The 12,657-nt window shown below is 39.1% G+C and overlaps 1 protein-coding gene across 1 annotated transcript in view; it reads left to right on the forward strand.

Moving 5' to 3' along the window:
- Positions 1–12,657, forward strand: part of TRPM7 (transient receptor potential cation channel subfamily M member 7) — a gene marked incomplete in the record, with an annotated part of 126,184 nt that overhangs the window by 89,018 nt on the left and 24,509 nt on the right. Inside the window, 5 exon segments of the mRNA XM_034782908.1 lie at positions 2,491–2,675; positions 4,353–4,485; positions 4,996–5,714; positions 7,805–7,881; positions 9,677–9,736. Of these exon segments, the coding sequence (XP_034638799.1) occupies positions 2,491–2,675; positions 4,353–4,485; positions 4,996–5,714; positions 7,805–7,881; positions 9,677–9,736 (1,174 nt within the window).

The raw sequence follows: 12,657 nt of genomic DNA on the forward strand, positions 1-12,657 counted from the left end.
GTACCTTAGTTCGAATTAGTTCGAACTTACCTTGGTCCACACTCGGCAGGCAGGCTCCCCCGTCGACTCCGCGGTACTCCTCTCGGCGAGCTGGAGTACCGCAGTCGACGGCGAGCACTTCCGGGTTCGACTTATCACGTCCAGACTAGACGCGATAAGTCGAACCCAGAAGTTCGATTTCCAGCCGTCGAACTACCGGGTAAGTGTAGCCAAGGCCCAAGTTTTACATTTCTGACTTGACATCTGAATCTGCATGCCTAACATTACAAAAAAAAAAGTTTAATTTGTCAAACTTATTTGACTTTAGGCTTTTTGCATCTATTTTAGTTCAAGAACAGAATGCAGACTTTTATAATGAAAACTGGCATTTTCTCAGTCAATAAAAGTGTTCCGACGGTATTTTTAATCATAAAAATTGAGCTTTATTTATACCTGTTAAGAAACTGCACACTACAAATTTAAGAAATAAGATTAGATGTTTTCTTTCTTTCTTTCTTTCTTTAAATAAAGGGCAGGTGTGCTTTAGGTGGTTCAGATTGTGCTCTTACTACAGTAACTACTACAAGCAATGCTTACATTTATGGGGCTAGATTTGCACAAATTACAGGGATATTGTATGTGTGTGCACGCCATGAACTGCACTTGTGCATGTAGACAGGATGATTGCATATGCAACTGGCTAGTTAAACATTTAACTGGTTGTGTGTTTAATCTAGTTTGCACATACAGTCACAACAAATATGCATGCCAACATATGTGCATTTTTGCCTTGCAGTTACAAAACTGCTGCAACTAGTTCTGTAATGCCTCAAACAACTGGCAAATAATTATTGTAACTATGACTAGATAGCTAGTCCTTTCCCAGTGATCACCAGTTATGTTATGATACTTAAATTTGCACAGTAGACTTATTCTTAGTACATTACAGAAGGGATCCTAGAGATGAGAGGCTAAACATATGCCCCCTGCTGTGTTCTCTCCACTGCTTCAGACCTTAGCATTTATGAGACTGCTAACATAGTTGCGAATTTTGGTGGTTAGAGTTGTCCATAAGGAACAGAATGAAAACGACCATAGGGCAATGAAGTCAGATCCTGATGACTTCATCACTATCAGCTCAGTCTACACAAACAAATAACCAATAGGCAAAATCATGTGATTATTAATATCCTGATCACCATTCCCAAATACACAAAAAGCTGTGTTATCCAGCACTTTACCAATCGTAAAGCTCTATAAACCGGCATTTCTGATCTTCATTGAAAGTCCAGGTTATAGTCCCGGTCTGTGTGGGTCCCCGGAAGTAGCGACATGTCACTGCTGCTCCTAAGTGGAGGAACAGCTTCGAGGGGTTTGGAGTGCAGGAGGGGGTACGGGGCTGGGGCGTGGGGTGTGTGTGCAGGACGTGGGCTCTGGGAGGGAGTTTGGGCATGGGAGGGGGCTCAGGACAGGGGATTGGGGGCACGGGAAGGGTTTCGGAGTGCCGGGTCCAGGTGACGCTCACTTCAGGGAGCTCACCGCAAGTGGCAACGTGTCCCAGCAGCTCCTAGGCGGAGGTGCAGCTAGGCGGCTCTGTGCGCTGCCCCTTTCCTGAGCGTGGGTTCCACAGCTCCCATTGACCGGGAACCGTGGCCAGTGGGAGCTGCGGGGGCGGCGCCTGTGGGCGGAGGCAGCGCACAGAGCTGCCTAGGAATAGCTGGGTCATGTCGCTGCTTGCGGGAGGCTGCCTGAGGTGAGCATCGCACAGATCCAGCACCCTGTCCCCCTCCCATGGCCTAACCCCCTGCCCTGAGCCCCCTCCTACACCCAAACTCCTTCCGAGAGCCCGCCTACCCAAACTCCCTCCATTCCCCCAACATGCCAGATATAAAAGCTTTTACTGTAATATTCTATAAGCTGAAAGAACAACTCTGCCATCAGGATGTAGGATATTAGGTAAAAAAAATTCTTCTAAAACAATGATAAAATTGCAATCTAGTTGCAATGTAACAAAAAGGACACATTTATCCCTAGCAATATATCAAGAAATCGTAGTCTCTGGTCTAACAGTTCATCTGCTTTGGAGAGGATCCCTGTTGCTCTTCCAAAGTTTTCATATTAAAACCAATACATGCACAAAGTTTTTATTTAAAAAACAAACTTTGTGAGAGAGAAGAAATCTCTCATGTATAGGGCCAACTTTCCTGTCTTTTTAATCTGAAATTACTACAGTGTTAATGTTACGGTTTATCACAAATGAACCTGAGTGTGAGAGGAGTATAATTCTTTCTTGCCATATTGATATAGCCTTCCCTTGATGCACTTCTAAATCCCATTTAAAAATGTAATGAGTTACTTCTTCAGTAAAGTGAAAATACAGTTATGTACAATCTGTACATTTCTCTACATTTATGCCTTTGTAAAATTCAGAAGGCAGTAAAATTGCTTTGGATAGTAACTAAGGTCTAAAATCTTTGTGTTTAAAACATTTTTACATTTTCCCCCCTTCAGCAATGTGTATTTACAAGTAAAGGCAATTTCAAACATCGTATGGAAGTATCAGCGCTATCATTTCATTATGGCCTACCATGAAAAACCAGTCCTGCCTCCACCTCTTATTATTCTTAGTCACATGGCTTCCTTATGTTGTTGTATATGTAAAAGAAGAAAGAAAGACAAGACTTCAGATGGACCAAGTAAGAACAAATTTTATCCAAGCAATTATTAGTTTTTGTTTTTCTGTTATTAAAGTAAGTTATCAAGAAAGTGGTAATTACTGTTTGGTTACTACTCTTCATTATAATGCACAGAGAGCACAATATAATGTTTAATTCATTACTAATGAAGCAGGTAACTTGTGTATATTTTATTATCATTTAACTCAGTGTTTCCCAAACTTGGGACGCCGCTTGTGTAGGGAAAGCCTTTGGCAGGCTGGGCCGGTTTGTTTACCTGCCGCGTCCGCAGGTCCAGCCGATCTTGGCTCCCACTGGCCGCGGTTCGCTGCTCCAGGCCAATGGGAGCTGCTGGAAGCAACGCGGGCCGAGGGACGTACTGGCCGCCACTTCCAGCAGCTCCCATTGGCCTGAAGCAGCGAACCGCAGCCAGTGGGCGCCGCGATCGGCCGGACCTGTGGACGCGGCAGGTAAACAAACCTATACAAGCGGTGTCCCAAATTTGGGAAACACTGATTTAACTAATTTAAAGTGGCTGAGCACTCTTGCATTCTGATAAAACAAATACCTTAAAAGAACTTAGTTTGTAAGTCTTGTTTTATGGGACTGAACCACAACTATTCTATCTGTCATTTTCTACTGCCATGTTATCAGTAACATTCTATGCCAAGCCTCAGATTTCAGTTCTGTCCCATATCAATTAAAATAATCCTTCTGTTATAGCATTTGGAGTTAATATTGGTAAATTGAGCACTAGAGTCCCATTATTTTAAAACTGAATGTAAATGCAGTGGACAACTTGGAGAAAATAGCTGCCTATTTGCATGACACTGTGTAGGTAAAATAAAATAGTCCCCTTGCCCTATTTATCAGTGTGTCCAATTTTCTAATGAGGGTCAATCCTTTTTTTTTTTTTTTTTTTCTTCTTCCCATCTTGTTTACTGATTATTTTAATGTATTTCATTATTTACTGTCCTTTCACACTCTCTTGTTTCATTTTGCTAGTAGTAGTTCCTTGTAAGCACTGGTCCACTTTTCCTGTTTTAAAGTAGTTTTAAAAATATTGACTTTATACAATGCTATATTTCTACACTCTGCTTTAATTCCATTTAGATTTAAATAAATCTTGCAAAGACATCTTACTTTCATGGTGGTTTTTTTAGGGTTGGTTGGATATTTTTTTGTATCAAAACTGTGTGTGTTTTCAGTTAAACACATTTTTTCATGAATAGTAACTGATTTCCTTGGAAAACTTCAACTTTTTTAAAAAATAAAAACACCCAAGAAACAGAAAATGAATTTACCATGATGCACTGTGGACAGAGGTTCAGCAAGAGCAGAGACCATGGTATTGTGGGAGATATAGTCTAGCCAGGGAGACCAACCAAAAGAAGGGAATGACAACATGAAGTACCCAACTACAACTCCCATGAGGATCCTCAGTGGGATTTCCTAATTGAAACTTTTGGTCTCCAGCCAAAAAATGTTTGTTTTTTGCTGAAAATTTTCAGTTTTCAACCTTTTCCCCCCTGTTAAAAAGTTGAAGTTTTCCACCCTGGGTAAAACCCATTTTTCAACCAGCTCTAGAGAGCATCCTCATTTACCCCATCTCATTGATCAATGTGGCTACTTATTTCAAGCACTTGAGATGTAGCGTAGCCTACTAATCTCCTGAATTGTTGCTTTCTCTTTCATTAGAACTCTTCCTAACAGAAGAAGACCAAAAGAAACTTCATGACTTTGAAGAGTTGTGTGTTGAGATGTATTTCAATGAAAAAGATGATAAATTCCACTCTGGAAGTGAAGAGAGAATTCGAGTCACATTTGAACGGTAGAAAATTTATGTAGAAACTTAAAAATTTAAATAAAAACTTTGACTTATTAAAACCTGTTATCAGGAAAAGGTACAATGCATATAGTTGCTTGTACAAAGTATTCATGACAATGTTGCATGACACTTTTTTAGCTACATAAAAATTATTACAGACTGTTTTATGCTGTCTGTATTTCTGAGTTGTAGAAGAGCTCCTGACACTTACTAGTGCATAGCAGACAGACTTTTAGTCTCTTTAAAGAGGTCTTCTCAAATGTACTGGAATGGGTGTTAAACAGTACTGTCAGTAGTTCACTGATGTACATTTGTTCCTTGTTGACTAAGTATGTACAAGTATCCCTTTTTCTACAACAATCCACTGAAATCAACTAGGTCACCCTAAAGCCTTTTAAAATTACAAATAATACATTTTCCTTTCTCAAATTGGCAAAAAGAAGTATAGCAAAAGAGTTTCTTCTTTACAGTTTTTGAGAACAAAAAGCTTACCTTTTTAAAATTATTTTTTAGGGTTGAACAAATGTGCATTCAGATAAAAGAAGTTGGTGATCGAGTCAACTACATCAAACGGTCATTGAACTCTTTAGATTCTCAGATTGGCCACCTACAGGATCTCTCTGCTCTCACTGTGGATACTCTAAAAACACTAACTGCACAAAAAGCTTCGGAAGCCAGCAAAGTCCATAATGAAATTACCCGGGAGTTAAGCATTTCAAAACATTTGGCACAAAACATTATTGATGATGGTTCTCTGAGATCTTCAGTATGGAAAAAACACAACATTGGAAATGTGTTTGGTTCTTCTTTTCCACAAGGAGACGTCGAGAGTAGTAATGCTTTATTATGTAACATTTCTATGCACAGTGAAAGAGATATTCAACATAAGACAATTGGCCAGGATTTAGCTCCAGTTTCCAGGGGGGAAGAACTAAACTTTCAAGAGGCAGGTTCCTCAGGCAGTGCCTTTTTTCCAAGTGCTGTTTCGCCTCCAGAACTTCGACAAAGATTACAGGGTTCAGAGATCTCAAAATCCATTAATAAAAATAAAAAATTAGGCAATTCGTCGAACAGCATGCCACGTCTAACATCCCCAACAGCTAAGTTATTTGTTAGCACTCCATCTCAGCCGAGTTCTAGAAGTCAGTTGGAATCTACAGCAAACAATGAAGCAGCAATTTTGTCTAAGGCTACAGAAGGAGATAGTAACGTAGAATTTGGTGCATTTGTGGGTAAGTATAACAAAGTAGATTGTGAATGTCCTGAAGTCATTAGTAGCTGCTCTTATCCTCTTGCTTCTGGCTCTGCTTGCCTTGCTTTCACCCAGCCTCGTGTTGAAAGTGGAGGATACGTTAATTGTGGTTTTATTCATGATGAAGATGACACTAATGATTACAACTGCAGAAGCAGAGTTGATACATTTGATGAGCAGTACTCTGAGAACAGTATCCAAAAGAAGCTACCTCTGTCATCCAGCAACCAAGCATCAACAGTAAACTGTGACCCAAGTGGTGGTTCACGTAAAAAATTGAATATTAAAGATGAAGTTTCCAAAAGCCAGCATGTTCAAGCAATGGAACCACCAAATAGAGATTTAAGTTCTAACATCATTACAGGACTACTTCAAAAACTGTGGACCAAATCGAAACCACAAGGTTTGATTTACCAAGAATTGTATGGTATTTTGGGTTTATTCTGGTTGCAGGTGACTTTATTCTACCATTGTGCTTTGCTATTTTGCTTTAAATCTTTCTATTTTCTCTAAACTGTATGGATGTTTTTTAACTTTAAAATGATCATTTCTTTATAATTCTGTCACATAGACAATATTTTTCAGACAAACAGACAACTATTGACAAATGACAGCTTCTTAATAATGTTAGCAGCTCTACAGCTCAGGTGAACTCTAGAAGGACTAATTTTAAGGTCCCGCTTTTTGCCCATGCAAAAAATATTGTCTATTTTTTGAGAAATTGCGGAAGACTTGTGTTGGCTAATGGAATCATGAATAAATATCTTTGTGGTATCTGTGTCAAGCTCAGGGATCCTTACTATGCTATCCTCCTCAACACTTTTGTGACCAGGATCTACCACTGTTACCTACAGTAATACTGTAGTAGTGCAGTAATATTTTAAAAACTTTCCAAAGTCCTTTTTTAATCTAATGTTACATGCTTCTTCAACTTTTGCATAACAGTAAAAAGGTACATGTTTTTTATTAGTCTCTTTAGACACTCTTTGATTAATTAAACAGTGGCAGATTCATTTCGAAAGTAGGTGTTGGTTTACTAACTAAATACCGTAAATTAGAGACCAAATACTTTAAATTAGACCCAAATACAAGTGGAGGATCACAGTCTTAATCTGTCAGGCACCTGTGCAAGTGTTATCTTGCAAAAGCAATAGTGTAGGGGAATCCAAAAACATATTTTCCAAGGGATATTTACTATTTAAAGTTAAGTTTAAATTTAGACAAGAGTTTTGTTCTGATGCCATGATGTTTAGGTGCTCAAAAAGTAATATTTTTTTGACTTGTAGGAGGGATGGCAAGCCATTTAATTGTGTTATCATTAACAGGGCTCATTATAATACAGAAAAACATTTATACTTTATTTGTTTTTTTTAAAGCAGAAAACACAAAGCATTTGAAATCTGACTGTATATCTCAGTCAGGTCTTTAATTAACCACAGCACTAATAAGGTTAAGTATTAAGTATACTTATTTTACTTGAGCCATGCCTTCGTTATATGGTCCTTCCTCTTCTGGAATTTAGAATATACTCTTCATCCATAATATACATGTTTTATAGAAATTCAGATGTGGTGCAGCTATATGTTGTCAATCAATTATGTTTGTTTTCATTATAAAACCATGCACATTGGTGGAATTCTGAAAATACTTCCTGTAACTATTAGGATGAAGTGTATATTTTAAAAACCTACCACAGGAAACTCTGCTTTTTCTATACTTTATGCATTTATGTAAAAATAGTGAGACTCAGAATATCAAATAAAATGGTATATGGAACTAATCTAATTTATTTTCTTGAAGGAGTAATATTTTTAAATTGTATGAATTTTATTGTGGTGGTGTGCTACACGTTTTAATATAGGAAAAGCAACAGTTCCTTATCTTTACTAACCTATCATTTATATCCATTTACTTCAAAGTTCTTCATTATAAGTCTTTCTCAATGAAAACACTGGCAGCATTTATTACAGTTTGTCCCTATCATAATAACAATATCTGGCATGTTCCAAATTTTTTCAGTGTTATCTTTGATACTGAATACTTTATATTTTTCAATTTACTGGGTCAAAGGTCACAGAGACAGCATGGAGTTACAACAATTTAAGGAGTCAGCAATTAAAATTAAAGAAAAAAATGCTAATATTGAGGTAAGACTGAAATTTTTACTTTCAAATTGCAAATCAGTAGTTTAATGTGGACATAGACATCTTTTTCATGTATAGTTTACAGTAGATTTTTGAAAATGTAAGAATAGATTTTTGCAAAACTAATATGAAAAGAAATTTACTAACAATCAGTAACAATGCAACCTTAACTATGGAGGAACTACGGTTGCTGCAAAATATGAAACTAGTAAATATTTAACAGGATTTGATAGTATGTAACCTCACAGAGGCCAACATTAGTCTAACCATTAAGGTAAATTAAAAATGATATTTGACTTTAATTAGAATAATAATATAGATTCCAAGGGCAGAAGGGACTGCTGTGATCATCTGTTCTTACCCCTGTATAATACAGGGATTGTTTTGGGGAAGTTACATCTTTTAGATGCATCCGAAGAAGTGAGGTTTTTACTCACGAAAGCTTATGCCCAAATAAATCTGTTAGTCTTTAAGGTGCCACCAGACTCCTTGTTGTTTTTGTAGATACAGACTAACACGGCTACCCCCTGATATTTATCTTTTAGAAAAACATCCAATCATGATTTATTTACATTATCAACATTGCTATAAAATGAAACATTACCAGTTTGAAATTCATAACTTAAAAGCAAACTGCAGTATTTAGGATTGAAATTCACTATTTGTCTTCGTGTCTTACAACTTATAAAATAAGATGACATAGCGTAATTCACTTCCTCTGGCAGACAGTTTCTTTTAAAATTGTTACACCTAATTCCAAGGAGAAAATCTTACTTCTGAATTAACTTCAAGATTAGATGGTTATCTGTGACAAACCTGGTGATGGACCCTTGCTGTTAGAGCATGAATAGATGATGTACTTTGCACTGAGCTAGTCAAGAGTATTACTAAAAGATTGCACTGAATGCTGATATAAAGTATGCATCTGTTTATGGTACTGAAAATGTCCACTTTAAATAGTCAAGACTCAAGACATACCGTCTATACTCGTTCATTAGCCCATTTGTTTATAAGCCGACCCACCAAGATGGTTAGGGTCATACAGTTTTTGCTATATTTACCTTTCATAAGCCAACCGTATATTTCAGGGGTTGGCAAACTTTGGCTCCTGGCCCGTTAGGGTAAGCCGCTAGTGGGCCTGGACATTTTGTTTACCTGGAGCGTTCACAGGCACGGAGCCCCTCAGCTCCCAGTGTCGGCGGTTTGCCGTTCCCAGCCAATGGCGCGCCACTTCCTGCAGCTCCCATTGGCTGGGAACGGTGAACCGCAGCCACGGGGAGTTCAGGGGCTCCATGCCTACAGACGCTCCAGGTAAACAAAACGACAACGTATTAGATATTCAATTCAATGATTCCATAGAGTTTAAAATCATCAAATGTTGGTGTAGACCCATTTATAATCTGACCTCTGCTCTTTGATGCGTCACTTTTTTACCAAAAATATTCGGCTTATGAACGAGGTATATATGGTAATTTGAATTTCCACTGAAAGTAAGAGGTGGATATGGGAGGGATATCTTAATCTACAGCTACTATAATGTGGAAGATCCAGCTTGCTCATTGTAGCAGAGATAGAATAGGGTACCACTTGCAGTTATGACAACAGATTCTCAAATAGATGAGGTGAGACTTTAGATACGTAGTTGGGAGAATTCCAGTTTAGGGTACATTCATAACACTTCCAGAAAACTGGAATTCTGAAAGAGGTTTTTTTTCTGAAGCGCTCAGTTAATACAATATGTGACCTTGAAGCCTTTTAATTTGTGTAACTCAGTCCATTATTTCACTTTCTTCCGCAGGAGCAACAAGAGGACTTTAAGAAAGCTATTCTGGAGGGCATGGAGATGACCAAACATCAGGTATATGGGAAGCATTTGATTTTGTTACAGTTGAGGAACTATTGCATCTGACTCGGTACTCTTTCATGCGTGAGTTCTAAAATGAAGTATGAGAGAACCTCAAAAATCCCTTGTGTGAAGAGGAAAACTTTGGAGATAGTGGAGGTTACACCAAAGAGCAGAAGCACGTTGATACTTATCTGAGTGAATCACTTTTTTGATTTTCATGTCCATAGACCCACTCCCCGCAATTGCTAGTAGCATTTGCACCATAGTTAAGGTTGAATTTCTTTCCATTATAACTCCATTCTGAATACTCCCACTTCCTTTCCCCTTTCTTCCCCCTAAAAAACCCCAAATCCTTACACCCCCTCAGATAGGAGTCTGATCTATGACCAACCGAGAATTTCCCCACCAAATTTGAAGTTAATCTGACAAACTGTTCTTAAATTATTATGCCCTTTATTAAAAATAAAAAAAAAAAAAGCTTAACCAAAATTAGCAAATTCTTCTAATTGTTTGCCATATACGAGCAAAAAATCTGAAAGGATATAAATTTATCTCAAATTTTACTGACCAAGGCCAGATCTCAGGCAAGCTAATTAAAAGTTAATGTTTAATTGCAAGTAGGATGTTAGGTGCCTGACACCCCTGACCCTGAGATTGTCTTCAGGAGGGAATCCCTTCTCTTGCAGGCTTTACTGTTGTTGGGAGCATTGGAGAATTTTAGCTGGCCCAGCAGTCTAGCAAGTTTTGTAAAGCCGGGAGCTAGCAAGTCCTCTGCAGTACTAGAGGTTCTTAAGCACCACAGGTGATTGGATGCACACAACTTCTACCTTGGTGAAGGAGGGCCTGCAGTTGTGGGTATATTGAATAACCGAGGCTGCCTGGAAATAGACAACAGATTCTGTATAAGTGCTTGAACCTGGTTTCCATCTGCTCTATCTGTGGGCAAATGCTGCCTCTTCACCTTTGGAGGCGCCAAAGTCAGCTCAGCACATCAGGCTGGAGCACTCTAGTTGCAAGTCTCTAGGGACCAATGTTCCCTCTAATTTTTCCCATGCATGTGTTGAATGAGTTTTGTTATGTGCACCAATATGGAGGTGATGTGTGGCGGGGGTGGGGCTGAGGGATTCAAAGTGTGGAAAGGGGCTCAGGGTTAGGGTACGGGGGGGTGAGGGCTCTGGGCTGGTGGTGTGGCCTCAGAGGTGGGGCTGGGAATGAGGGGTTCAGGGTGCAGGAGGGGGCTCGAGGGTGGGGCCAAGGGTTGGAGTGCAAGGAGGGAGGGCTCCAGCTGGGGGTGCAGGCTCTGGGCTGGGGCTGGGGATGAGGGATTTGGGTTGCAGGCTTCCCCAGGGCCACGGCGTGGTGAGAGGACTCCCCCCATCCCTCTCTCACCACAGCAGCACCTGGGCTGGGGTTGGGAGAGGTGCCTCTCCCCAACCACAGCAGCTCCAGGGCTGCGGGAGAGTGTATCTCCCCGCCTCTCCCGGACATGGCAACTCCGGGACTTGGGGAGAGTGAGCACCTGTGTGGCCCTTGATAGGCTGCTGCGCAGCTTAGAAGGAACTTAACTAGGGACACCTGTTTTCTGGAATCAAACACCACTGAACAACTTCTTGACGTTGACAGTTCTGAGCGTTTCCAATATCAGTAGAATCAGGACATGTACTATGGCTGCCTTTTTAAGCATACCAGCATTTTCAGGACACTTAAAATAGTTACCCTTTGCTTGATTGACTGGGAGATGGGTTCCTACTTCTAATGTAAGCACTGCAAAGCCATGGCTGCAAGACACCAAATGGTATGATGATGATAGTAATTGAAGCCTAGATACTGCAGTGAGACTGGAGCTATGGATGACACTCAATTCCCCCTCTGAGTGCATACATAAAATTTCTGTTTAGGAATATGAAAGAAATCCTCTTTGTCAAACCAACCTTAGCAGTAGAACTGGTTTTAAAAAGGCTTACAACTTCCCAACAGTCATAGGCCTGAAAATCAGTCGAATTCACAGCCTTTCAACTTCTGTGCCTCTGCTCTTTAGAATCATGGATCTGTGGATTTTATTCAAGTAATTTTTGGCTTTCAGGTGGCTGAAGATCTGAAATGCATGAATATATATGAGTATATTCTGTGATTAGGTTGTATCTCTAATTTTTGCTAGAAAAACAAAACTTTAAGTTGAGTATTGTTTTGAGGGCTGGCTGTGGCTCTGCATGTGTTCAGAAAGTATTTAATTATCTCTAAAACCTACCACCTGCACAAACTGAGGATGAACTTACTCCCTGCATAGGCCATGGTGCTGCAAAGATGTAATGTGAATAGTGGGGCTGCTCACATCCTTAAGATGAAGCACAAGCCTTTAGTCTTTGCTGGAAAAGGTATTTAAACAATTGGATTGATCAATGCCAAACTTTCTAGTAATCAACCCAAATAAATGCCTCCACTTTGGTCTACTAAGAGCCAGTTTGCATATTCCTTTTCATTGCAATTTGGCTTTTTTTAAGCCTGTAGACATTACCCCTCTCTTTGCTTGTTACTTGGTGATCAAATGTGTTAAATATATGCAGCCTCTAAATTGTCATATTAGAGGTAGAGAAGTAGTGTTAAGATTTTCTAGCTTTTTAGAGGAGATGACTTAGAATATTTAAATGACTTATTGATGTCTTTGAAAATTAGCTTCAATTTGTAACACTAAATTATATAATGGGAGCTAATAATTCAGTTTTCACATATGGCTACAGTATATTTACAGCAGTGAAATATCCGTGTCAATTTACTTTTCTTTGGTAGTAAATATTCAGAATCTGGGTTAGTAAATCCTAAATTCATATTTCCTTTCAAAAATTAACCTGGTTTAATTTTACAGATCTTAAGAGTTAGAATTTGAAAAATACAATGCTAATTAACGTATAAATTGTACCATAATTAAATTATAC

This window comes from Trachemys scripta, chromosome 10 (assembly GCF_013100865.1).
Source record: "Trachemys scripta elegans isolate TJP31775 chromosome 10, CAS_Tse_1.0, whole genome shotgun sequence".
Taxonomy (NCBI): Eukaryota; Metazoa; Chordata; order Testudines; family Emydidae; genus Trachemys; species Trachemys scripta.